This window comes from Sus scrofa, chromosome 2 (genome assembly GCF_054392235.1).
Source record: "Sus scrofa isolate SSC_HxYL_T2T_F1_AM1 chromosome 2, Sscrofa_HxYL_maternal_Yorkshire_Landrace_v2.0, whole genome shotgun sequence".
NCBI lineage: Eukaryota > Metazoa > Chordata > Mammalia > Artiodactyla > Suidae > Sus > Sus scrofa.
Genome location: NC_139384.1, coordinates 4,845,924 through 4,868,975, shown reverse-complemented (window position 1 = coordinate 4,868,975; position 23,052 = coordinate 4,845,924). Strand labels below are relative to the sequence as shown.

Below are 23,052 nucleotides of genomic sequence, written 5' to 3'. Positions count from 1 at the left end.
TGCTGGGATGGGACAAACTGCGTGGAGCTGAGGAGCAAGGTCACAGGACACGTCCAGCCGCAGGAGGAGTGACAGGGCAGAGCACGGCCCAGTGCCTGCTGGGTGCGGGGCCCATGGCTTGGCCCTCGGTGTCCTGCTGCCAGTGAGGAAAGCAGCCTCCTACGCCAGGGCACAGACACTGCCCAGGCCCCTGTTCTGGGTCCTCAGAAGCAGAAAGATATAAGGACCTGTGTAAGTGTGGCCTCAAGCAAAGGGGTCCCAGAGGTGGGGACTCGTGGGCCTTGGGCCCCAGTGAGTACTCTAGGTGGGGATCCCATCCTGTGGCCCGGAATTGGGCTTGGGCTGGGCACCTCCCCACCCCCGCGCCGTGTAGACGGCGCTGGTTAGTGGCTCTGCTCCAGTTTCCAGGTATCCTCGCCCAGATTAAGCGCCCTGAGGCTCGGAAGGCCTCCCAGCCCCGCCCCTCCGCCCGGCTCCCGCTCCAACTCCAGCTCCCAGGACCCCGTGTGGGTGCTGGGGCGGGCCGGGGGCGGGGCTTCTCCGAAAGGCCTCCCAGCCCCGCCCCCCCGCCCAGGTTCCGGCTCCAGCTCCCAGGACTCCGTGTGGGTGCTCGGGGCGGACCGGGGGCGTGGCTTCTCTGGCTCCGCCCCATCCCCGCCCCGCCCGCCTGCCGGGAAAAGTGAGTTGCGGGGGCGCCGCGGCGGGGAGTGCAGAGCCGGGAGTGCCGAGCGGAGCCGCGACGCGTGCAGCCAAGCCTGGGGTGAGTCCCCCGAGCCGGGGGCTGCAGAGCCCCCAGCTCTGCCTGCCGCCCTCGCTTCCCTCTGTCCCGGAAGGGAGTCAGGGCGTCCCCACCCAGCTGGGTCAGTACAGGCTGTTCAATCCGGCCGGCCCGTCGCTGGGTATAAGGCCTTGGTGGGGGCCACAGAGGCAGCTGGCAGAAGAAAGAGAAGGTGAGTTAGGTGAGTTAGGTGTTAATGGCCTCTAACAACTAGTATGGAGGTCAGCTGTGCTGGGCCAGGTGGCGCTCAGAGCTTTCACTGCTGCATCTTCCTGGGAGGGAGAGACCCATTTTACAGATGAGGAAACTGAGGCCCACCCACCCAGGAAGAGGCAGAGCTAGAGGAAAGCACAGACCCTCTCCGCCAGCCCAGCTCATCATGGTGGGCCAGGGTCTCAGAGGAGAGTCTGGTGGGTTTCTGGAAGAGTCGGCCTTAGCCTTCGGCCTCCCAAGGGAGCAGGAGGAGAGGGCCACAGAGTGACTAGTCTGGACCCTGAAGGACCGAGGCACCTTCATTTGCTTTGTAAATGTCATTCACTGGGGTGACCCCTGGTCCAAATTGGGACCAGGGAAGATGAGGTGGAGGGGAGGAGCCAACGGCGGCCCGAAACGCCAGGGGAGGGGTCTGACCAGGTGCCTGCACACCTGTGGGCACTGCAGCTTGTCCCACCCAGAGGAAGTGCCCACGCCCCAGGGCCCTGCGAAGCAGGGGTACCAGGGCAGAGTTGTCACAGCTGTGGTCCCCCCCAACGCCGGGTCCCCAGACCCAGCTCCCTAAAACCCCCATTCGGCCAGCCCAGCCTTTTGGGCTGCCTGGGTTAGAGAAATACCCTCCCTTGAGCATATATTGTGAGCTGGGACTTCCAAACCTGCAACCCCAGGGCCCGGCTCTGCCTGGCTTGGCTCCCTGCTGACCCGTTATAAAATAGGGCTGTGGTGCCCCCTTCCCCAAGGATTGCTGTTAGATTCAAATGAGGTGACATGGGTGAAGGGCCTACAGGGGGGCGGGGGCCTCGGTTATTTTTATCTCCCCCCCAGCTCCTGTGTGCTGGGGTGGCTAAGTCCCATTCACCCAAAGAGGAAGTGGAGGCCCAGAGAGGGTGAGAGACTCCCCAAGGTCACACAGCCAATCACGGCTTGGGTAGGGCTCGGAGCTTTGGTCCCTGGCTCTCTCGCCCACTCAGCCCTGTTCGGGGCCTGGTGCTTCTGCAGCCCGCGGTCGTCTCTCTCTTGGCACCCTCTCTTCTCTCCTCAGCCCTGGGCTGGGGAGGGGGCTGCTTCTCCTCTTTACACCTAAACCAGGCCCAGGGGAGGAAGGGACCAGCTAGGCGGGCCCCAGCGAGACAGCAGGCGGGCACTTTGCCTCCCAATGCCCACCCTCTCAGAGGGGCCCTGACTTGTGCCTGCCTCTCCCCCTCTCAATTTTGAGAGCTAAGAAAACCCAGTCCCACAGAGGGGAAGGGGCTGGCTCTGGGCGCCAGGCACAGCGGCCATGGAGTCCTGGCTTGTGGGCTGGGCATCTGTGGGCCCGTTGGAAGCCACCCTGGCCCTCCCCCTCTAGGCGTTTGAGCAAGGCCCAGCCGGGCCAGGCCCTTCCTGCCGGTCTCACAGTTTCCACAGTTTCACTTTCCTGGGTTTCGACACCTGGAGGGCTCTTCCCGTTGCCCCTGCCGGCCCTCCTCCTACCCACAATGTGGCTGCCAGGCAGCCGGGCCTCGGGGAGGAGGGCCCCCTTCACAGCCCCCTCCCCAGTTCTCTTTGCCCTTCCTGGCGGAGGCCCCCACCCCCTCAGCACACACAGACACCACAGGGAGGGAGGAGGGCCCTGGCTGCCTGTGGGGACGGGCCAGACCTCAGCCCTGCTGTTCCTCGTCGCGGCTGCTCCCTGGGGAGGAAAGGCGGGGGGCTCCTGGTCCTGCAGTAAGGAGGCCAGTGCTGGAGGTGGCCCTTGGCCTGGGGCCCCAGGGATGTATAGGATCTCGGGAGAGGGCAGGTCTCAGAGGAGGGGCAGCCAGGGCAGAGGCCAGGTGTGAGAAGAGCCACTGTCTCCAGGAGCCACCAGGGCTGGGGGGCAGGGGTCTCAGGGCAGAGCCAGCTGGGAAGGAGCTTGACGTTGGACTGTGGGTCAGGCTGTGGGGTCAGCCAGGCCAGGCTCCACTCTCAGCTGTGCCCTCACTTCCCGTGTGACCTCAGCACCCCACTGAGCCACCCCAGGCCCGTTTCCCCATGTGTCCGCTGGGTTTGGTAACGGTACCTTCCAGGATCGCATGAGCATAGAATTCCTAGCAGCGGGCGGCACTGCCTGCCACCTGCCCCCGACTGAGCCCCCACGCCCCTGCTCGCCCCTCAGAACCATGGGCTCCATGTTCCGGAGTGAGGAGGTGGCACTGGTCCAGCTCTTCCTGCCCACAGCTGCTGCCTACACCTGCGTGAGCCAGCTCGGCGAGCTGGGCCTCGTGGAGTTCAGAGATGTGAGTGGGGCCGGGCTGGGCGTGGGAGGAGGCCTCGTCCTTGGGTGTCCCAGGTGGTGGACCATCTGCCCCGTACTGGCCCCCCACCCTGCTTGAGTCCTGGCAGCCTCTGGTCTCAGGAAGGCCAGCTTTATTCACGGCCAAGGTCACCCCCCGCCCCCCGCCGCAACTTGGGATCAGCCAGGCCACCTGAGCCCTGCCTCGCTCTTCCGGGGTCAATGGGGTCCGGTCTGTCTTCAGCTGGGCTTCTGGAAGGGGATAGTGTGCTCAGCACCTCTGGGGGAAGGCAGCCAGGCCTGGGCCCTTGGTGGGGGGGAGGCCCTTGGCCCCCTGCCTGGGAAGCTGACCCCTCCGCGCGGCAACCACAGCTCAACGCCTCGGTGAGTGCCTTCCAGAGACGCTTTGTGGTGGATGTTCGGCGCTGCGAGGAGCTGGAGAAGACCTTCAGTGAGTTGGCCCCGGGCCAGTGCCCCAGGCAGGCTTCCTGGAGGAGGTGCCAGTTGAGCTTGGTCTGAAAGGGAGAGTCCAGGGCACCCAGGTGGAAGGCAGAGAAGGGAGGTCCAGACCAGGCCCTGCAGAGCCAGGACAGGGCAGCTGGGCTCTGCGGGGTGTTCTTGGGAACGGGGCAGCCTTGGGGGAGCTGAGCAGAGGGCCCAGGCCAGGGCTGGCTTGCAAAAGGCCCTGAATACCGAGGGAGGGCCTGAGACTTTGTCCTGTGGATGCCGGGAGCCACCCAGAGGTTTCTAAGCAGGGGAGAGGTGTGGGCAGAACTTTCTCTGCTGCAGATGGACTGGGGTGGGCAGAGGCCAGGTTCTTGTCCCTGGACAAGAGGGACCCCTGGGTCCTGTTCTGGAAACTTCTTCCAGGCGGACCCTGCAAGGTGGGAAGATAGACGATGTCTGTTTAATGCTTAGCTTGACTGATGGGTTTTAAGTAGCCAGGCAGGTCGTCTGTGGGTCTCCATGGGAGCTCTTGTCTCCGGGCCTGCAGCACCAGGGCCACCTGCCAGAGGCCGCTGTGGGGCCCGCGCCAGGGGCTCGGAAGGGAGAGCAGACCTGCAGGGGTGGAGGTTTAGCCTGAGGTTTTTCTGGGGTCTCGGTTAGCTGGTGGCCAGTGGAATCTGCGGTGGCATTTTGAATCCCTAGGCTTTAGCCAGCCTTTGGCCAACAGTGGCCATGAGCAGGTGGTGGCCCCTGAGCAGCCTCCCCCGACACCTGTCCCTCGGCACGCAGCCTTCCTGCAGGCGGAGGTGCGGCGGGCTGGTCTGGCGCTGCCTCTGCCTGAGGGGGTGCTGCTGGCACCCCCACCCCGTGACCTTCTGCGCATCCAAGAAGAGTCGGATCGCCTGGCACAGGAGCTCCGGGACGTGCGGGGCAACCAGCAAGCCCTGCGGGCCCAGCTGCACCAGCTGCAGCTCCACTCGGCCGTGCTGAGCCAAGGCCATGGCCATGGTCCTCAGGTCAGTGCCAGCCCCGGTGGGGCGGGGCACAGGGAGGGGTGCCCGGCCCCACCTGGACCGGGGCTCATGGTGCCTCTTGGCTCCTAGTTGGCAGCCACGCACACTGACATGCCCTTGGAAAGGACCCCCCTGCTCCAGGCCCCCGGGGGGCCACACCAGGACCTGAGGGTCAAGTAAGTGAGCAGGAGCTTCGCTCTCTTCCCGCCAGCACAGGGGTGATGCCAGGCCCAGCTCGGACTCCTAGTCCAGTGCTTGCCCGCCCCCACCCTGGCCTGGCATTTTCCTCACCTCACCCTCAGAGGGATCTTCCTCTCCTGGCCCTGCCTGGTGGGCTTCTGCCTTCTCTGTGGGGGGTGGGGGCAGTGTGCCTGGTTGGCCCTCCTGGGCAGGGCCCGGCTGAGGGGCTGTCTCGGGGGGGGGGTGTCCAGAGGAGGTGGGGGCAGCCCTGTCCAGCCCCGCCTGGCCCCGCAGCTTCGTGGCAGGTGCCGTGGAACCTCACAAGGCCGCCGCCCTGGAGCGCCTGCTCTGGAGGGCCTGCCGCGGCTTCCTCATCGCCAGCTTCAGGGAGACGGAGCAGCAGCTGGAGGACCCGGTGACGGTGAGCGGGGCGGGGGCGCTCAGGCCGGGGCGCCTCCCGGGCGGAGCCAGGACCGCAGGCTGAGCTGGTCCCCACTCCGGCAGGGTGAGCCCGCCACCTGGACGACCTTCCTCATCTCCTACTGGGGCGAGCAGATCGGGCAGAAGATCCGCAAGATCACGGACTGGTGAGCCCCGCGGGGGGCCGGTCCCTGCTGCCCTCGTGCCCCGGGCCCTGCCTGTCACTTCCGCCGAGCTTTCCCTTTGCCACACTGTCCACACTGTCGACTCGGCCTCCGAAGGGCCTGGACCCCGCCCCCACCCCCGCGCCACCTCACTTCACCCTCCTCCCCCCACCAGCTTCCACTGCCACGTCTTCCCCTTCGCGGAGCAGGAGGAGGCCCGCCTCGGGGCCCTGCAGCAGCTGCAGCAGCAGAGCCATGAGCTGCAGGAGGTGGGCACGTGGCCTGGCTGGACCCCCGCCTTCCGCCACCCGGCTCCTCCTGACACCCCATCCCCACCCATCCCCCCTCGACCTCCCACCCCACTCCTCCTGACACCCCGCCCTCACCCCTCCCCCCTCGACCTCCCACCCCACTCCTCCTGACACCCCGCCCTCACCCCTCCCCCCCGCCACCCTGCTCCTCCTGACACACCCCCCCCACCTCCCACCCCACTCCTCCTGACACCCCCCCCCGGCCCTCCCCCCGCCACCCTGCTCCTCCTGACACCCCGCCCCCCACCCATTCCCCCTCCACCTCCCACCCTGCTCCTGACCACTGCTCTGGCCTCAGGTCCTGGGGGAGACAGAGCGCTTCCTGAGCCAGGTGCTGGGCCGGGTGCAGAAGCTGCTGCCGCCCTGGCAGGTGCAGATCCGCAAGATGAAGGCCGTGTACCTGGCCCTCAACCAATGCAGCGTGAGCACCACGCACAAGTGCCTCATCGCAGAGGCCTGGTGCGCCACGCGCGACCTGCCCACCGTGCAGCAGGCATTGCAGGACAGCTCGGTGAGCGTGGGGGTCTCCGCCCCCCCCTGCTACCAGGCAGGGGCTGGTTTCCTCACAACACATGCCCGTGCCTGGCACCATCAAGGCCAGGCCTTTGCCAGGGCTCACCCTCCTCCAGGAAGTCCACCATGATGGCCCCAGACCCAGCATGCCCTCTCCCTGCCCCGACTTCCCAGAGGCCCTGAGATGGGCTGTCACACCTTGGAGGTTGCACTGGGCATTGATTAGAAACCAGGTTCAAATCCAGGTTCTGCAGGCACTCGGCCCTGCAACCTTGGGCTGATTGGAGGGCGCCGCAGGCTCATCTGTGAAATGGGCCTGCTGACCCTGCCTGCGGGGGTCAGCTGTGGCAATGGGGCTCCCTCTCCTGGGCCACCTGGTTGGGAAGTGGCACACTTCCGTTTCCTCACAACACATGCCCGTGCCTGGCACCATCAAGGCCAGGCCTTGGCTCCAGTCTCTGGCTCTCCCTTAATCCCCCTGAGCTGGGGCAGGCGGGGTGGGTCATCCTGTTTCACAGGGGGAGGAGGGGCTGCCCCGGGTCCCCTGGCTGCCCCCCCAGGGAGTCTCCACAGTGCTCCTCATCTCCAGGTGGCCCTGGCTGGGATTCCGAGGGTCCCTGAAAAACCCCTGCCCTCAGTCTCATCTGTCTATCTCTGTCCTTCGGTCGGATGCCCCAGAGCGAGGCGGGTGTGAGCGCCGTCGTGCACCGTATCCCCTGCCGGGACATGCCCCCCACGCTCGTCCGTACCAACCGCTTCACGGCCAGCTTCCAGGGCATCGTGGACGCCTACGGCGTGGGCCGCTACCAGGAAGTCAACCCCGGTGAGCGCCACCAGAGGCCCCACTCTGCCTTGGGTGGAAGCCTGAGAGGGCTGTGTCCACACTGGGCTTGTCCCGCCCTCCGGAGATGGGAGACGCACTCCCCATCTCGCTCTCGGAGGCCCAGGGTGGGGGCTTCGTGTTCATCCCCAGCGCTCCCCCACCCCACCCTTTTAACAGGGAGCCGGCAGAGCTGTGCAGAGAATAGCAGCTTTGCAGTAGGAAAGGCCTGGGTTGGGGGTCCTGCTCACTCACCTGGATAAGTTTCTTAGCATCTCTGAGCCTCAGTTTCCTCATCTCTAAAATGGGGGCAAGGGTACCCATGGGAGCAGTGCTGGAAAGGTTAACAATTGCCAAAGGTTGCCAACCACAGGCAGGTCCCCAAGGCCAAAGTCAGCCTACTGATGTGTTTTGTGTGGCCACGTTGTGTTTTTTCAGAGGTTTGAATGGGTGCAGCCCTAGGTCAGATTTCTCCCAGAAGCAGACCCCGAGATGGGACCTCTGCTGGAAGTGGTCTATTGCGGGAGGTGCTCTTGGGAGAAACCAGTGAGGGACCCCGAGGGATGGGGGCGCAGGCAGGGCAGGGAGCGCCGAGCAGAGCCAGTCCTGGGCGAAGTCTGGCGTCAGCCTGAGCCCGTGGGGAGCTCTGGAGCATCAGGGCCCTTTCAGTGTGTCTGTGTCAAGGCTAAAAGGCAGGACTTCCAAACCTAACACCCTTAGTTATCAGCCAGCCCCTGAGGCTGGGCAGTGAGACAGCTCGAGACACATCGGCCTGGGTGCTCACTGGCCTGGTGAGGCCCACTGGGGCTCCCCTCAGCAGGGCACAGGCCAGAGGGGTGCACAGAGCTGCAGAGGGAGCTGTGGCCATCTGGGCAGAGCGTCAGTGACGGTGGCAGGTGCCAGTGTTGAAAGTTGGTGTTTTTGCAAACATCTGCCTTTTTTCAAGACTTGGCAAAAAGTGAGAGATTTGGCAACGAGGTGCCCATTCACAACAGGCTGGAGCTGGGCAGTGACCGTCCCCTCCCATTTGCCGGTACCTGTCCCAGGGTCACTGGGTGGAGGCTGCAGGACATCTCTGTATGAGCCCAAAGATGGGTACGGGGTGAACCATGATGAAGCCCCTTTGGCAGGGGGGCGGGGGATCGTCTAGGCCAGGGAGGCATCCTGCCCCAGCCAGTGGATGAGAGGCAGGGTTTGGGGTCCCAAGGTGGTCCAGGCAGGCCATGATGGAATCTGGTCCTCTGAGGCCAGCTGACTCTTCAGGACCGGCATCTGAGAGTTTGGTTGTGGGCCCTCGCTGCATTTCATCTTCCCGTCGTTCCTCTGCATTGGCGGAGGCCTGTCCAGGTAGAACAGGCATGATCACCAGACACCCACGGTTGATGATGTGGCATCAGCTGTCCCGGCAGTAGTTTGGGGGAGGTTTTTGTTTATGAGAGCTACTGCAGCAAAGCACCACAGGTGCAGTGGCTTAAACAGCAGGCGTTTATGGTCTCATGGTCCCGGAGGCTGCGTCTGAGATGAAGGTGTTGGTTCTTAGTGAGGGCTGGAGGGAGAACCTGTTCCAGGCCTTTCTCCTTGGTTTGTAGACAGCAGCCGTCTTCATGTTCATGGGGCTTTCTTCCAGTGTGTGCGTCTATATCCAGATTTCCCCTTTTTATAAGAACACCAGTCATATTGAAAATGAGCTCACTTTCACCTGTCAACATCTGTAGAGATCGTATCTCCAAGTAAGGTCATTTTTAAGGTACTGGGGGTCAGGACTTTCACATACATTTTTTTTTTTGGCGGGGGGGGACTACAATTCCACCCACAGCAGGGATGTGTGTTGGAATCCTAACACCTGTGAAAGTTTTCCTATTTCTTTTGTCTTTTTAGGGCTGCACCTGCGGCATATGGAGGTTCCCAGGCTAGGGGTCCAATCGGAGGTGTAGCCGCCTGCCTTATACCAGAGCCACAGCAACGCGGGATCCGAGCTGTGTCTGTGACCTACACCACAGCTCAGGGCAACACCGGACCCTTAACCCCCTGAGCGAGGCCAGGAATCAAACCCGCAACCTCATGGTTCCCAGTCGGATTCATTAACTACTGAGCCACGATGGGAACTCCAAGTTTTCCTATTTTACTAAAGGGACACTGAGACCCCAGAGGTTAAGTGACCCACTTGGGCCTTCTGGAACTTACCATGTGCGGGCCAGGATGGCCACTGGGCTCTTTCTGCTTCTGCTTAAAGTTCTTCTTGTAAATAACAATAGCTAGAACTGCTCAGTTTATATTGTTTATAATCTGCCAGATTCTGTCTGTGATAAACTCCTTTATTTATAATTGCCCTATAAAGTGGTGGTATTGTTACCTCTTTTACAGATGGGGAAATGGAGGTTCAGAGAGGTTAAGACACTAGCCCGAGGTTGCACAGCTAGTAAGTGGCTGGCTCTTGAATGCAGATGAGGGGTCCGGTACCCCTGCCTGGTGAACACAACACCTTTGCATCTCCTGGGGTCCTGGAGCCCTGGCGGTTGGGGGCCTCTGTGGTGCCCTCTACAAGGATGGGGTCCTGGCTGACCCCATGGCTCCTCTGCCCGCAGCACCCTACACCATCATCACCTTCCCCTTCCTCTTCGCTGTCATGTTTGGAGACGTGGGCCACGGGCTGCTTATGTTCCTCTTCGCCCTGGCCATGGTGCTGGCCGAGAACCGGCCGGCTGTGAAGACAGCGCAGAACGAGGTGAGGAGGGGGGCTGGGGTGGGGAGGTGCCTGGCAGGGGTGGGGCCAGGTCGGCTCTCACGGTGCCTACGCCCCCAGATCTGGAGGACCTTCTTTGGTGGCCGCTACCTCCTCCTGCTCATGGGCCTGTTCTCTGTCTACACCGGCTTCATCTACAATGAGTGTTTCAGCCGCGCCACAGCCATCTTCCCTTCGGGCTGGAGTGTCGCAGCCATGGCCAACCAGTCTGGCTGGAGGTGAGGCCCAGCTGCAGCCCCTCCCCTGCCAAGTCCCGAAGTCTCCAGACCCCTGACCAGCCCACCTGCTCTTGTTACAGCGATACCTTCCTGGCTGAGCACCCGCTGCTCACCCTGGACCCCAATGTCACTGGCGTCTTCCTGGGACCCTACCCCTTTGGCATTGACCCGGTGAGTCCTCGCCGTTCACCTGGGGTGATGCCGGGGGTGATGCAGGCGGGGGTGCAGGTCCAGGGCTTACCCAGCTCTCCCCCAGTGCCAGGCCCAGTTCCGGGTGCCGGAGGCACAGGCGCTTATAGACTGGAGTCTGCCTGGCGGAGGCCACACGGCAGCCACTCGAAAAGCAGAGAAGGGTGTCCTAGTAGGGGCAGCATTCTGTAGCCCTTTCTGGGCCGGACACCGTTCTGAGCCCTTGTTGTAATGATTTTATATCCGGTCCTCATGACAGCTCCATGGGGTGCACAGCAGCACTGGCCCCATTTTAGGGGTGAGGAAGCTGAGGTTCCATGCCCAAGGTCGCCCTGCCGGGAAGAACGGGGGTTGGGGCCCAGGCTGTCTGGACCAGTGTGTGCTGTAACCGTTCCCCCCGCCGCCCCTCGGGCAGGGGACAGACGGAGCTGAGGCCTTGGCGGGGGTGGGCAGAGAGGCCCGCGAGGGCGGCGGGGTGGGGAGGCCCGCTCGTGACACCTGCTCCTCCCGTCAACCCCAGGTCTGGAGCCTGGCCGCCAACCACCTGAGCTTCCTCAACTCCTTCAAGATGAAGATGTCTGTCCTCCTGGGGGTCACCCACATGACCTTCGGGGTGGCCCTGGGGGTCTTCAACCACATGTGAGGGCCGGGGTCCGGGGGCGCGGGGCGGGGCAGGGGCCAGGGCGGCCTGGTGACCGGCCCGCTCCCGCCGCAGGCACTTTGGCCAGTGGCACCGGCTGCTGCTGGAGACCGTCCCCGAGCTGGTCTTCCTGCTGGCGCTGTTCGGCTACCTCGTCTTCCTGATCATCTACAAGTGGCTGCGGTTCACGGCCGCCGACGCCGCCTCGGCCCCCAGCGTCCTCATCCACTTCATCAACATGTTCCTCTTCTCCCGCAGCGCCACCAACAGGCCGCTTTTCTCCGGGCAGGTCGGCTGGGGCCGGGATGCAGGCTCATGCCCCCCACGGGGTCCCCCGGTCACTGGGCCCCCCAGCTGCAGGAGCCTCATCTGAGACGGGAGTGGGACGGTGGCCCGAGTCGAGGGACCGTGTCAGGCTCCCAGCAGGGGTGGCACACCGTGGCTGCTGGAAGCCTGGGGCACCTTCTCCAAGAGAAGGGTCTGTGTGGGGCGATGCTCCTGCTTAGCGAGGGGCCCTGGGGGAGGAGTGGGCTGTGGGCTCCTGGGCCCCTGCGAATCACGTGACCTGAGCTGGCGTGCAGCTGGCAGGGGTGCCCTGACTCTCGTGCCCTCCTGGCAGGAGGTGGTGCAGTCCGTGCTGGTGGTCCTGGCTCTGGCCATGGTGCCCATCCTGCTGCTCGGCACGCCTCTGTTCCTGCGGCAGCAGCACCGCCGTCACGCGCGGAGGCGACAGCTGGTAGAGGTCGGGGGGGGGGCCGTGGGGGGGGGTGCGGCGGGGGGGCTCTGTCCGGGAGGCAGGGTGGCTGTGAGCCCCACGTGGGGCTAGGGGTCTGCTGATGCTGCGGTTCCCATCTCCAGGACGAGGACAAGACTGGGCTTCTGGATGCGTCTGTGTCCGTGTCCAGCCAGGGCTTGGATGAGGAGAAGGCAGAGTGCCCGGGGGACCGCGAGGAGGCTGAGGTGGGTGTGGCGGTGCCTTCCTGAGTGGGGGGTGGCTGCTGGCCCGGCCGGCCCCGCCCCTCACTGCCACCTACCCCCCCAGTTTGTCGCGTCCGAGGTGTTCATGCACCAGGCCATACACACCATCGAGTTCTGCCTGGGCTGCATCTCCAACACGGCCTCCTACCTGCGCCTCTGGGCCCTGAGCCTGGCCCACGCCCGTGAGTGACCCTGCATGGGGGGCGGGCCGGGCACAGGCGTGGTCCTGGGTCTTGCCTAGACAGACAGATGGACAGACACACACACACATCCACCCACCCACCTGCTGAATGGGTGGCCTGGGCAGGTCACTTCTCTGGGCCTCAGGATCCCTGTCTATAAAAGGGGTGACATCGGGGGAGGCCCCCGGCCAGCACCCGGGAAGGGAGGGCCTCAGGGTGCTGAGATGGCTGCGTGGGGCGGCCATCGCCCGGGTCCCCACAGCCGCCTCCCCCCACCCCCGCAGAGCTGTCAGAGGTGCTGTGGGCCATGGTGATGCGCGTGGGCCTGGGCCTGAGTGACGAGATGGGTGTGGTGGCCGTGGTGCTGGTCCCCATCTTTGCCGCCTTCGCCGTGATGACCGTGGCCATCCTGCTGGTGATGGAGGGACTCTCGGCCTTCCTGCACGCGCTGCGGCTGCATTGGTGAGCAGCCCGCCCGGGGGTGCCGGCGGCCTGGGGGGCGGGGGGGGGGGGGGGCTTCCTCTCACCAGCACTCTCTGCTCACCCCCAGGGTGGAGTTCCAGAACAAGTTCTACGCGGGCACCGGCTACAAGCTGAGCCCCTTCACCTTCGCTGTGGAGGATGCAGAGCACCCCTGAGCCTGCGCTCACCTGCTGCGCGGGAAGGAAATAAAAGAGGAGGAAGGCCCAGGAACTGTGTCTTGTCCTGTCGGGAAGGCCAGTGGTGGGGCGGCTGGGTGTGGTGGAGCCTGGGCTCTGGGCGCGGGCTGGTCCTGCCCCGGGGTGCCTGTTTGGTCTGCCAGACACCATGCCAGCCTCTGTGCCCATCTCCCTTTGCAGCTGGAGTTGGTATGCGTGTGGGGAGGTGGGAGGTGCCAGCCTAGGATCTGGGGCTTTAAGAAGAGGACCCGGGAGCACACCTGCAGTAACCCCAGCCTCCTGGCGTGGGGGGGCTGCAACTGGGACCAAGGAGGACGTTTCCCAAACAGTCTAGCTGAAAATGAAAGTGTCTTCCCAGGCTGGGCCGGGGGCTGAGCTCCCCATCCTGGGGGGTGTGCAGACTGGCTGTAGAATGATGTCTAGGATACTCTGGGTGTGGAGGGTGCGGCGCTGGAGCAGAGAGCAGCCTGGGACCCGGCGCCCCACATGGGGCAGTGTCAGACCCGAGGCCACCTTCCTGCAGAGAAGGAACGAGGCTGTGCAGGGCAGCCTGGGTTTGCCCCGGGCTCCGAGGGTCAGGCAAAGGGCTGAGCTGCACTGCAGGCCCGGCCTCCTGCCACTGGGGAGGGTGGCCTGAGGGTCTCTGGCGTGGGTCCCACCCCCGGCTGGGAGGCAGGGCCAGAGCTTCCCAGAGGCCTCACTCTCGCCCACTGAGGAGCTGCCAAGTGGTTCTTTCAGCTGGAGGCCCCGGGAACAAAGGCCGCCTTGAGGGAGAGATGCAGTGGGCACAGGGGCCTGGCCCCATCACTGCGGCTCTCATCTGGCCAGCTGCTGGGGGAGCCTGTCCCTCGGGGCTGGGACCGCCCTGCTCAGGGCCCTGAGACATCAAGCTATGATGTTTGGGGTACGAGGGCCTGGCAGCAACCCCGCGTGCCTGGCAGACGTGGCTGAGAAACGTGGACAGCAGCCTCTGGTTCGAACCGAGGGAGCTGCACCTGATGCTCAGGAGGGCTGCGCACGGATGTGGACTAAGCCCAGGACCCCAAGCTGTACCGTCCTGGGAGCAGAGCTGCGCAGAACGGGGCAGGTGACAGGAGCCCTGGGCAGGTGTAGTGTGGCATGTGGAGAGGCAGGTATGGCCCTGGGGAGACACTGGCTGGCCCTGCCCCGGCTGTGACACACACGGCTGGCAGCCCCACTGGAGAGGCGGGCTGCCAAAGGCCCAGATCACCCAAGGCACTGAAGGGGGTGCCTCTAGGGTGTGGAGGAGGTCAGGAGTCACAGGCTAGGGGGTCCCCTGCAGGGAGGCCAGGCCTGCTCCCTGCTCCCGCAAGCTTGCCGGGACAGGACAACTGAATGAAGCGACCGGAATCCCAGAATTCCCCAGAGAAGGAAGGTGACGGCCAGGAAGGACGTGGCTGGGGGAGTAGGGGGGCATCAGGGATGGTGCCATTGTGGCCGGAGGGGTCTACCAAGGCCTGGGTGGCAACTTTGAGCTGACGGTGGAGGGAGGTGGTGGCAGAGGGCAAGGGCTGGACTGGTGAACACGCCGGCCTTATGGGCTGGAAGCTTAGTTTTTTGTTTTTTGTTTCTTTTCCATTTTTGCCTGCCCTGTGGCGCATGGAGTTCCCTGGCCAGGGATCAGATCTGGGCCGCAGCTGTGGCAACACCGGATCCTTAACCCACTGTGCCAGACCAAACCCAAGTCCCAGTGCTCCCAAGACGCCGCCAATCCTGCTGCACCACAGCGGGGGCTCCAGGGAGCTCAGCTCTGAGCGAGATCTCGCACAGGCTGCAGGAACGTTTAGTGCTAGTTTCACGCTGGGACGGCGAGACTGGCGAAGCGCTTCGGGGTTCCTCCCAGACGACCCGATGCCCCGCGGGCACTTAAGGTAACTGGAGCCCGCCCTGGATTCAGGACACAGCCAAGGGTGACAGCAAGGATGGGCTTTTATTTTTTTATTGTTTATATAGTACAGTCTGTGGTAGCAGAAATGTATGCACAGAAAACAATTCAAATAAGTAAAAAAAAGGAAAGGAGAGCATTCACGGAACATGGATTTCACAGTTACCCCCCACCCAGACCCCACAGTCCACATCCAGGCTGCCGTTTGCCATATGACCACGTGCGGGACCTCAGGGAGTGGCGAGGGCAGCGACAGCTGGCCACCAGGGCTGCCGGGCACACCAGGGCCCCAGCGCCAGGGGCAGCGGGAGGCTTCTGAGGGGCCCTGGGGCGGGCTGATGTCCCGGGGCGGGCCGCCAGCGCTGTCACAGGACCCCCTGCTCCGGGCTGAGCAGAGGTGGAGGGGAGGCTGCAGAGAGCAGGACAAAGCGGAAGGAATGCAGGTGGCACAGGGGCAGGAGTCCACGCGCCCCAGGGCGCTGCCTGCCTCGAAGGCGGGGTTATAGAGCACATCCCGCTGGAGGGCAGGCAGGGCTTGCGTCCAGCTGAGGCGAGTCGCCCGCATAACGGAACAGAGAGACAAGCGCTGAAGAGCCGCGTCCATCCCTCCCGCGCAGGCGGCAGTGGCGCCCGCACCGCCGGCGGTCTGCATCCGCCCCCGACCGAGGAGAGCGAGCAGCTGCGGGGGACCCCGGAAGGCCGCGGAGCAGCGTCAGTCTGTGTGCCCCTCGCCGCCTGCCTGCGGGGGCGAGCGGCGTCTACACCCGGAGAGCCTGGTCAGTGGCGTTCGCCTGCACGTTCGTTCAAGTCCTTGAACGGTCCTCAAGCAGACGAGGCACCTGCAGCACGACTCCGCTCCTGCCGTCTGCCAGGTCTGCCCGACCCAGGAGCGCCTCCTCTGGGTGAGGAGTCTGAGCTGTTGCACTACTGCACTAGTGTGCTCTGACTCTGCTTCCCGATTCGTGCCAGGGTCCTAGTGAAGCCGCACACAAGACAGGAAATAATTGTTACTTCATTTAATACAGGCTTGGTCGCGCACACATCTGTGTGGGCGGCGAGACGTCCGAGCCTTCTTGCCGCAGGTGCAGTAGTCGGAGCACAGAGCGACCCCGCAGGCTCAGCCGCCCCCACGCAGTCCAGGGGGGAGGGGCACGAGGCCTCCCAGGTCACACCCCCAGCTTCCTCTTCTGGTCGAAATAGGCCTCGAACCTGGCTTGGGCGTACTCCTAGGAGACAGAAGGAACAGCGGCCTCAACAAGGGCTCCCCCCTTCCCCAGCACAGGGCCGTCCAGGAGCCGCGCTGCTCCAAGGACAGCCCTGCCCTGCCGCCAGCCCCGTCCACCCGCCCAGGTGCCCTGGTCAACCCGACGCAGTCAGCTGGGCCACCTGGCCCTGCAACCCAGATGGGAGACGGGACTCCTGCTGCAGAGCGGGCCCTGCCAAGCTGCACCGGCTCCTCCACCTTGAACCTACAGGCACTGACGGACAAGACAAAGGCTCTTCTTTCAAAGCACAGGGTCCCTGGGGCAAGGACGAAAGAAAGAAATGCCACCTGTCTTCTGGGGTCTCCTGCTGCACGGTGACTAAAGACTAAAGGGAGGGAAGAAGCCCCATCAGTGTGGGGAACGTGATTTCCCAGGGACGCCTCCGGTGTGGGCCACGCTACCGCCAAGACGGCAGCGCCACTCACACGAGAAATGAACGTGGCGGAGCGTGTACATTCTGCAAACGTGAACGCATTTTAAATGTGCAGTGCGCACAAGCCCACACGTCCGGGTTGCCAGCAGCGGCCCATGGGCCTCCGATCTCTCTGGGGCCTCTGCGGTCAGGCCCGCCACAGACGGCCCCAGAACGCTGTCACGCAGAGGCGGTGGCCCCACACGCCCCCTCCGAGTCCGCCTTGCATCTGGGACACATCCACGCTGCGTGGGCGTGTCGGGCTGCGGGGCCATCTCCCGGGGCAGGGTTCCCACGCTGTGCGCTGTCCACTCACCTGCCAGCTGGCAGGGAGACGGGTTCCAGCTCGGGGCTACGAAAAATAAAGCTGCTGTGAGCATCTGAAAACAAGGCGTGGAGTGGACATACGTTCGTCTCTCGGGTCAGTAACAGAGAGGGACTGCTGGGCGCCACGCCACGTGAGTCTCCCTCACATTCCCGCCGGCAGGGTGCGTGGCAGGTGAGCTCGGCGGGTCCGTGTTCTTGCCAACATTCGGTACTGGAAGTTTTTATTTTTATTTTTATTTTTTTTTTTTTTTGTCTTTTGTTGTTGTTGTTGTTGTTGCTATTTCTTGGGCCGCTCCCGCGGCATATGGAGGTTCCCAGGCTAGGGGTCGAATCGGAGCTGTAGCCACCGGCCTACGCCAGAGCCACAGCAACGCGGGATCCGAGCCGCGTCTGCAACCTACACCACAGCTCACGGCAACGCCGGATCGTTAACCCACTGAGCAAGGGCAGGGACCGAACCCGCAACCTCATGGTTCCTAGTCGGATTCGTTAACCACTGCGCCACGACGGGAACTCCGGTACTGGAAGTTTTTAAAGTTTCAGCTGTCGTCTCGGTGTACAGAGTATCTCAAGGAGGCTTCGGCTGGCATTTCTTTTATGACTTATGACACCAAGCAGATGAAAAGAAGCTCGCTGGCCATGTTTCTCTTCCACATAGTGTCCAGATTTCTGTCCATTTATAAAGTAGGTTGTTTGGTTTTTTGCTAAGTTATGAGCTCTTTATACGTGTTAAATACAAGTCCTTTGTCAGACAGAAATTTGCAGTATTTTCTCCCAGTCTGTGGTTTGTCGTTTCATTTTCTTAATAGTGTCTTTCAAAGAACCAAAGTTTTGACTTTTGATTAAGTGCAAATAAGTACTGTATTTTCTGTTCTCTGGCATACCAGTTGCCTACGTATGTAGGAGGCTATTTGCGGCCCTTTGTTCTGTTCTATTTATGTCCATCTTAATACCAATACTACCTGGTCTTAATTCCTTGCTCAAGTCTTAAGTCTTCCAACTTTGTTCCAAGTTAGTTTCAGTGTTTTGGTTAATTCCAGGGTCTCTGCATTTTCACATGGGTCTTAGAAACAGCTTGTTAATTTCTACCAAAAGCCTGTGTGGATGCTGAGGGGCGAGGAGACGGTGGGTCAGCTTGGGAGAGTGGACATCTTGCCAGCAGGTCTTCCAGGTCCACATACACAGTATCTCTAATGGGTTCTTGCAGCAACGTTTCACAGCCAGCAGTGCAACCCTGCACATTTAAACGTTTTTATCTCTAAGTACTTCGTTTGTTACGCCATCGAAAACCTGAGTACATTTTTCTCCTTTATAATAATTTCTAGGACATAGAAATGCGATTGGGTTTTGTGTCTTGACTTTGCAGCCTGTGACCTGAACTCATTCAGTAGTCTATTTTTTACTTTTATTTTTTTTGTGTGTGCTTTTTAGAGCCACACTTGAGGCTCTGGAGGTTCCCAGGCTAGGGGTCTAATCGAAGCTACAGCTGCTGCCCTACACCACAGCTCACGGCAACGCCAGATCCTTAATCCACTGAGCAAGGCCAGGAATCAAACCTACAACCTCATGGTTCCTAGTCGGATTCGTTTCTGCTGAGCCACGACGGGAATGCCCTCGTTCGGTAGTTTAAACAGCTTTTGTATTGATTCCTTTATGTTTTTTCATGTACATGACCACGTTACCTATGACGTCATGTCGGTTTTTCTTCCTCCTTTCGGGTGTTTTTGCATTTTGTCTTCCTCTGGCCTTCCTGCACTGGCGAGGCGCCCCGTGGCCTGTGGCGGTGAAGTGCGTGCAGCCCCGCCCATCTTTCCCTGTGGAGGGCAGAGGTGGGAAGAGCGCTCAGTCCTTTCCCATCGACGGTCCTGGTGGCTGCACATGCCCTTGACCTGAGTGAGGAAGTTCACCTCTCTTGCTAGTGTGCTGAGGCCTTTGACCCTGAACGGGGGCTGAAGTCTGTCAAATGCTTTTCAGGGCTGCACCCGCGGCATATGGAAGTTCCCAGGCTAAGAATCTAATCGGAGCTACAGCTGACGGCCTACGCCAGAGCCACAGCAACGCCAGATCCGAGCCGCGTCTGACCTACACCACAGCTCATGGCAACACTGGGTCCTTAACCCACTGAGCAAGGCCAGGGATTGAACCCGCAGCCTCATGGTTCCTAGTCGGATTTGTTTCTGCTGCGCCACGACGGGAACTCCTTCTGCGGTTTTGATGATGGTTTGTGTGTGCTGGTCATGAAGGGCACTGAGCAGCCACTTCCTTGAAACGCTTGTCCGCTTTTGGCGTCGGGGAGAGGCTCGAGTCAGCAAAGGAGCTGAGAAGGGACCCCTCCCCCTTCACTTCCTAAAAGTTCCCAGAGAGAGCTGATACCTTAAATGTTTGAGGAGATTCACCAGGATTGGAAGTTTACAGGTTTTTGACTACGACTCTGGTTTCTAAGTACACTTCTTAGGCCAGTTTTGGTCATCTGATCTTCCAAGAAATTCACACATCGCGTGCACGTCGTCAAATCCGCTGGCCCGAAGCTGCTCCCAGCCTCTCTGTCGACACTGATGACGCTGCAGTGACAGCCTCTGTCTGCACCCGGCTTTGGGGATGCCTGTCCCCTCCATTTCCTCGTGCTCAGAGGAGCCAGTTGAGGAATACTTGCGGTATCGCTGATTTTTGCTAATTTTTGTCCATTTTCTACTTCAGTCATTTCCACTCTTTATTCTGCTTCTGTTTACTCCGGGCTTAGTTGATTTTTCTCCTTCTAGCTTCTCAAAGTAGAAGCTTGTGTCTGGTTTGAGAACTTTCTTCTTAGCCAATACGAAGGTTTAAACCACACGTCTCCAAATGCTGCCCTAACTGCACCCCACAAATCCTGGGGTGTTGCGTTTTCATTACGACTACGTGCAAGACAGTTTCTAATTGTCCTTTTAATTTCTTCTTTGATCCAGGGTTTATTTCCAAGTATCCTGTTTAGTTTCCAAATAACTGAGAATTCTCTAGATTTTTCTGCTGTTGCTGCTAATGGATTTCCAGTTAAATGGCACTGTGGCCAGAGAACTTACTCTGCAGTATTTTGGTCCCTTTATGTCTGAGGCCTGTCTCACAGCCCAGCACAAGGGCCCGTGCCGACAGATGCTCTGCCTTCTCTGAAGTGTTATCTTTCCTGCAGCTGCCGGGGCTCCGTGAAGGTCCTCAGCTCAGCTGGCCGGGGTGCCGTTCAGACTCCCAGCCTCACTGCTGCAGGATCTGGTACCGAGAGGAGTGAGCCAATCTACCAGGTGGACGGCCCCTGCCTTCTGGCTTCGTCAGTTTCTGCTCTGTCTTTATTTATTGTGCCTTTTTGTCTTTTGAGGGCTGTACCGGCGACATAGGAGGTTCCCAGGCCAGGGGTCCAATGGGAGCTGTAGCCACCAGCCAGCCTACGCCAGAGCCACAGCCACACAGGATCCGAGCTGCCTCTGCGACCTACACCACAGCTTGCGGTGACACCGGATCCTTAACCCACTGAGCAAGGCCAGGGATCGAATCCACAACCTCATGGATGCTAGTCAGGTTCGTTCACCGCTGAGCCACGGTCTTTAGAAGCAGGACAGGTGCACACACACGTAGGGTGCTTTATCCTCAGGTGACCCGATGCCTTTGTTCGGAGGAAACGCCGTTCCTTACCTTGGGTGGGACTCCTTTACTTTTCTCTCTGCTCTTTTTTGGCCACACCCGCGGCATGTGGAAGTTCCCAGGCCAGGGGCAGTGATAACAGCGCGTCCTCAACCACTAGGCCCCCAGGGAACTCCAGCACTCCTTCTCTGAAGTCTACTTTGTCTTACAGTAACCTCTGACCACGATTCCAAGCCTCCGTTAAGATTCCGGATTTCCCCTTCCTTTGCCTAAGAGCGTCTGTGTGTTACCAAGCCTTCTGCCTAGAAGCTGCAGTCCTCACAGAGGACTCGGGGAGGGGCTGTAAAATCACCCACTTGCTTCCCACCTCTGCCCCAAAGCAAGGTGCCCGCTACGCTTCTGTGTGCCCCCGCCCGGGGACACTCCCCCCCACTCCATATGGAGCAGCAGAGGGTGTAACCAAAGTTAAATGCAGTGTCTGTGTCAAGGACAGTTCTGAGGTTACAGTAAAAAGACACCCTGGTTTGGTCCGAGCTTGCTGCAACAAACGGCATCTAACAGCCGGGACCCGCCCGCGGTCAGGGCTGGACCTCAAGGGTCTGGTGTCTGCATCCCCCTCGGGAGCCCCAGGACCACAGAGCACTTGTCAGAAGCAGAGGCGGCGGAGCCGCCGGCCCTGGGGTCTGAGGGCCACTTCTAAGGCAGGCGGCATCAGCACCACGGGCTGAGACTGGCAGCCTCTTTCTTCCTCAGCTTCCCAGAGAGCCCCCTGTCCTGGACCCCAGTTCAGGGGCTCGGAGGGGAACTTCTGCCGAGCATTCAGACACGGAAGCAGGTGTTTTCTGGTTTCCCTGGAAGTAGAAGAGAAAAACCACCCCCCAAACATACCATGTACCCAAATTCAATGGATGAAATCTTGGCCTGTACGATGGACCAAAGTCCCCAGAAGAAATGGGACGCAAGGGCAAACCTGTAATTACAAAAGCAGGAAACGCACGTGAGACGCGGGGGACCAGGCGGGGGACCAAGGTCGTGGCTTCCTGCCAGACGGACCTCCAACCTCATCCGCACACCGCCTGCCTCGGCCGGCTCAGCGGGCTGACTCTCAGCTGTCCTCTTCCCCCGCTGCCAGCGACCTTCGCAGGACCTGCACGGAGGGCTCGGTGGCCACGCTGGTGCAGCTCGGGCCACACAGGCAGAGCCCAGCCTCATGGCCCCGACCACAGCCGGTCAGCAGCAGGAAGAGCAGAGCGCCGGCCTGTGGCCACCTGCCTCCCTTCCCCCTTCTCTCCACGGACGGCGCCGGGAGGAGGGGGCGGCTTCGCGCAAATGCACATGAAGCCCTGGTTTCGTCCACCCCTGACCCACTGGATCTCCGTGCCACCCTTCCGGTCTGGGTCACCTCCACCTCTGCCTTTCTATGTTCGGGAATGGAAGCTCCGGGCCGCTAGGGTGGACGCGCCCAGAGAGGGCAGTGTGGACGCCTCTGAAGACCACGAGGAGGGCACCTGTGGGAGGGAGGTGCCACAGGCACACAGTCCCTGTCACCAAATAATCCCGCAGGAGACCCCTAGGACAGGGATGGCTTGGGCCTCCCGACTAAAGAGATGCGTGAGTGGGAATACACCGTGGTCCAGGCTCTGCGGCCCCGGAAACTCCTCAGCCCTCCTTGGAGAGCTGTTGAGAAAACCGTTAAGAGCAAGACTCAAGGAGTTCCCGTTGTGGCTCTGTGGTAATGAATCCAACTAGTAACCACGAGGACATGGGTTTAATCCCTGGCCTCGCTCAGTGGGTTAGGAATCTGGCACTGCCGTGAGCACGGAAGTAGGTCACAGACGGCAGCTCCATCTCGAGGTGCTGTGGCCGTGGTGTAGGCCAGCAGCTGCAGCTCCAATTCGACCCCTAGAACTTCCATATGCTGTGCGTGCGGCCCTAAAAAGCCAAAAAAAAAAAAAAAAAAAAGCAGCAGCCAAGGCTCAGAAGCAATACACACGATTTCTAATGATTTTCTCGGAGAAACGTTATTCAATGGCGCCCAGCAGCACGAGGGACCAGAGTACACGGGGCTCTGGTGGCAGCGGCCCGACAGCAGAGACCGAGGCGTGGACGACAGTTCCGAGCTCTGCCCAGGCGTCCTGACCCTGGGCACAGACCCGGTCTCCTTACCTGCTGGGTGCACCATCTGAAGGGTGCGAACACACCCAGCCGTGGGGACGAGCTCCGAACGGTCTGGGCCTCGAGCTGCATGCTCACGGGGACGCTCCCACAACACTCCCGTCTGCAAGGAGGCAGCCCATGTACCTCTCAAGAGAGGTGAGGAACCAACAAAAGAAACACTCACCTGTTGACCTCAAGCAACATGCCTTCTTCGATCGCGGACCTCTCCTCGTCGCTGGGGTCTTCAGACTCGTGTTGGAATGCGGCCAAGTAATTGGAAATAAAATGGAGCTTAAGAGAAAAGTAATGCCGTTAGGATCAGTGATGGTGAAAAACAGACCACGTCAGCGCCGTCACGAAGCCCACATGCCCAGCGTGCCGGGTCGGAGGAGCCCGCCGCGCTGCTCTGCCAGGTGCCTGGATCCGGAAGCTGGACCTGCCACTGCAAAGGGCCGCCCCCCTCTAAGGTGCTGGGAAGGGTCCTACGCCCATGTCCATACACGGGTGACGTCTAGTTCTAGTTTGGAGGGACAGTTGGCCCCACGGGTCTACCAGGCTGCGCCCGGGTCTGCATGGGAACAAAGGTCCATGACATGCTTTGTTCATTCCTTCAATGACGCCAACAGGCGAGAGAACCCAACCAACCACGGCCTG

The 23,052-nt window shown here is 61.4% G+C and overlaps 2 protein-coding genes across 16 annotated transcripts in view; one reads left to right on the top strand and one right to left on the bottom strand.

Annotated features, from left to right (window-relative positions):
- The first annotated feature begins 674 nt into the window (after positions 1-674).
- TCIRG1 (T cell immune regulator 1, ATPase H+ transporting V0 subunit a3) lies at positions 675-12,756 on the top strand. Of its 6 annotated transcripts, none has more exons than XM_003122433.5 (20): positions 675-760; positions 3,129-3,249; positions 3,618-3,696; positions 4,482-4,708; positions 4,796-4,881; positions 5,180-5,306; positions 5,390-5,472; positions 5,645-5,738; positions 6,079-6,291; positions 6,972-7,116; positions 9,699-9,838; positions 9,917-10,074; positions 10,155-10,245; positions 10,784-10,902; positions 10,979-11,192; positions 11,523-11,639; positions 11,762-11,863; positions 11,946-12,063; positions 12,348-12,525; positions 12,614-12,756. In XM_003122433.5, the coding sequence occupies exons 2-20, from the start codon at positions 3,133-3,135 to the stop codon at positions 12,699-12,701; spliced, it is 2,496 nt and encodes an 831-aa protein (XP_003122481.3). In that variant the 5' UTR covers positions 675-760; positions 3,129-3,132; the 3' UTR covers positions 12,702-12,756. The 6 variants fall into 6 exon arrangements, with proteins under 6 accessions (XP_003122481.3, XP_005660670.3, XP_084866693.1 ...); XM_005660613.4 differs by having other exon boundaries at positions 11,523-11,645; XM_085010567.1 differs by having other exon boundaries at positions 675-950.
- Positions 12,757-14,654: 1,898 nt separating this feature from the next.
- Positions 14,655-23,052, bottom strand: part of CHKA (choline kinase alpha) — a 58,166-nt gene continuing 49,768 nt past the window's right edge. For 8 of the 10 annotated variants that reach the window (XR_002341423.2, XR_014836763.1, XM_005660610.4 and 5 more), the window contains 3 exons: positions 22,583-22,689; positions 21,130-21,211; positions 14,655-15,854 (listed from right to left, as the gene is read on the bottom strand). Coding sequence is in view for 8 of the 10 variants with exons in the window: in XM_005660610.4 (XP_005660667.2) it covers positions 15,795-15,854; positions 21,130-21,211; positions 22,583-22,689 (249 nt within the window). In the remaining 2 variants the exon portion in view is untranslated. The remainder of the gene's footprint in view (positions 15,855-21,129; positions 21,212-22,582; positions 22,690-23,052) is intronic. The other 2 variants (XM_005660611.4, XM_085010575.1) reach the window with 1 other exon arrangement.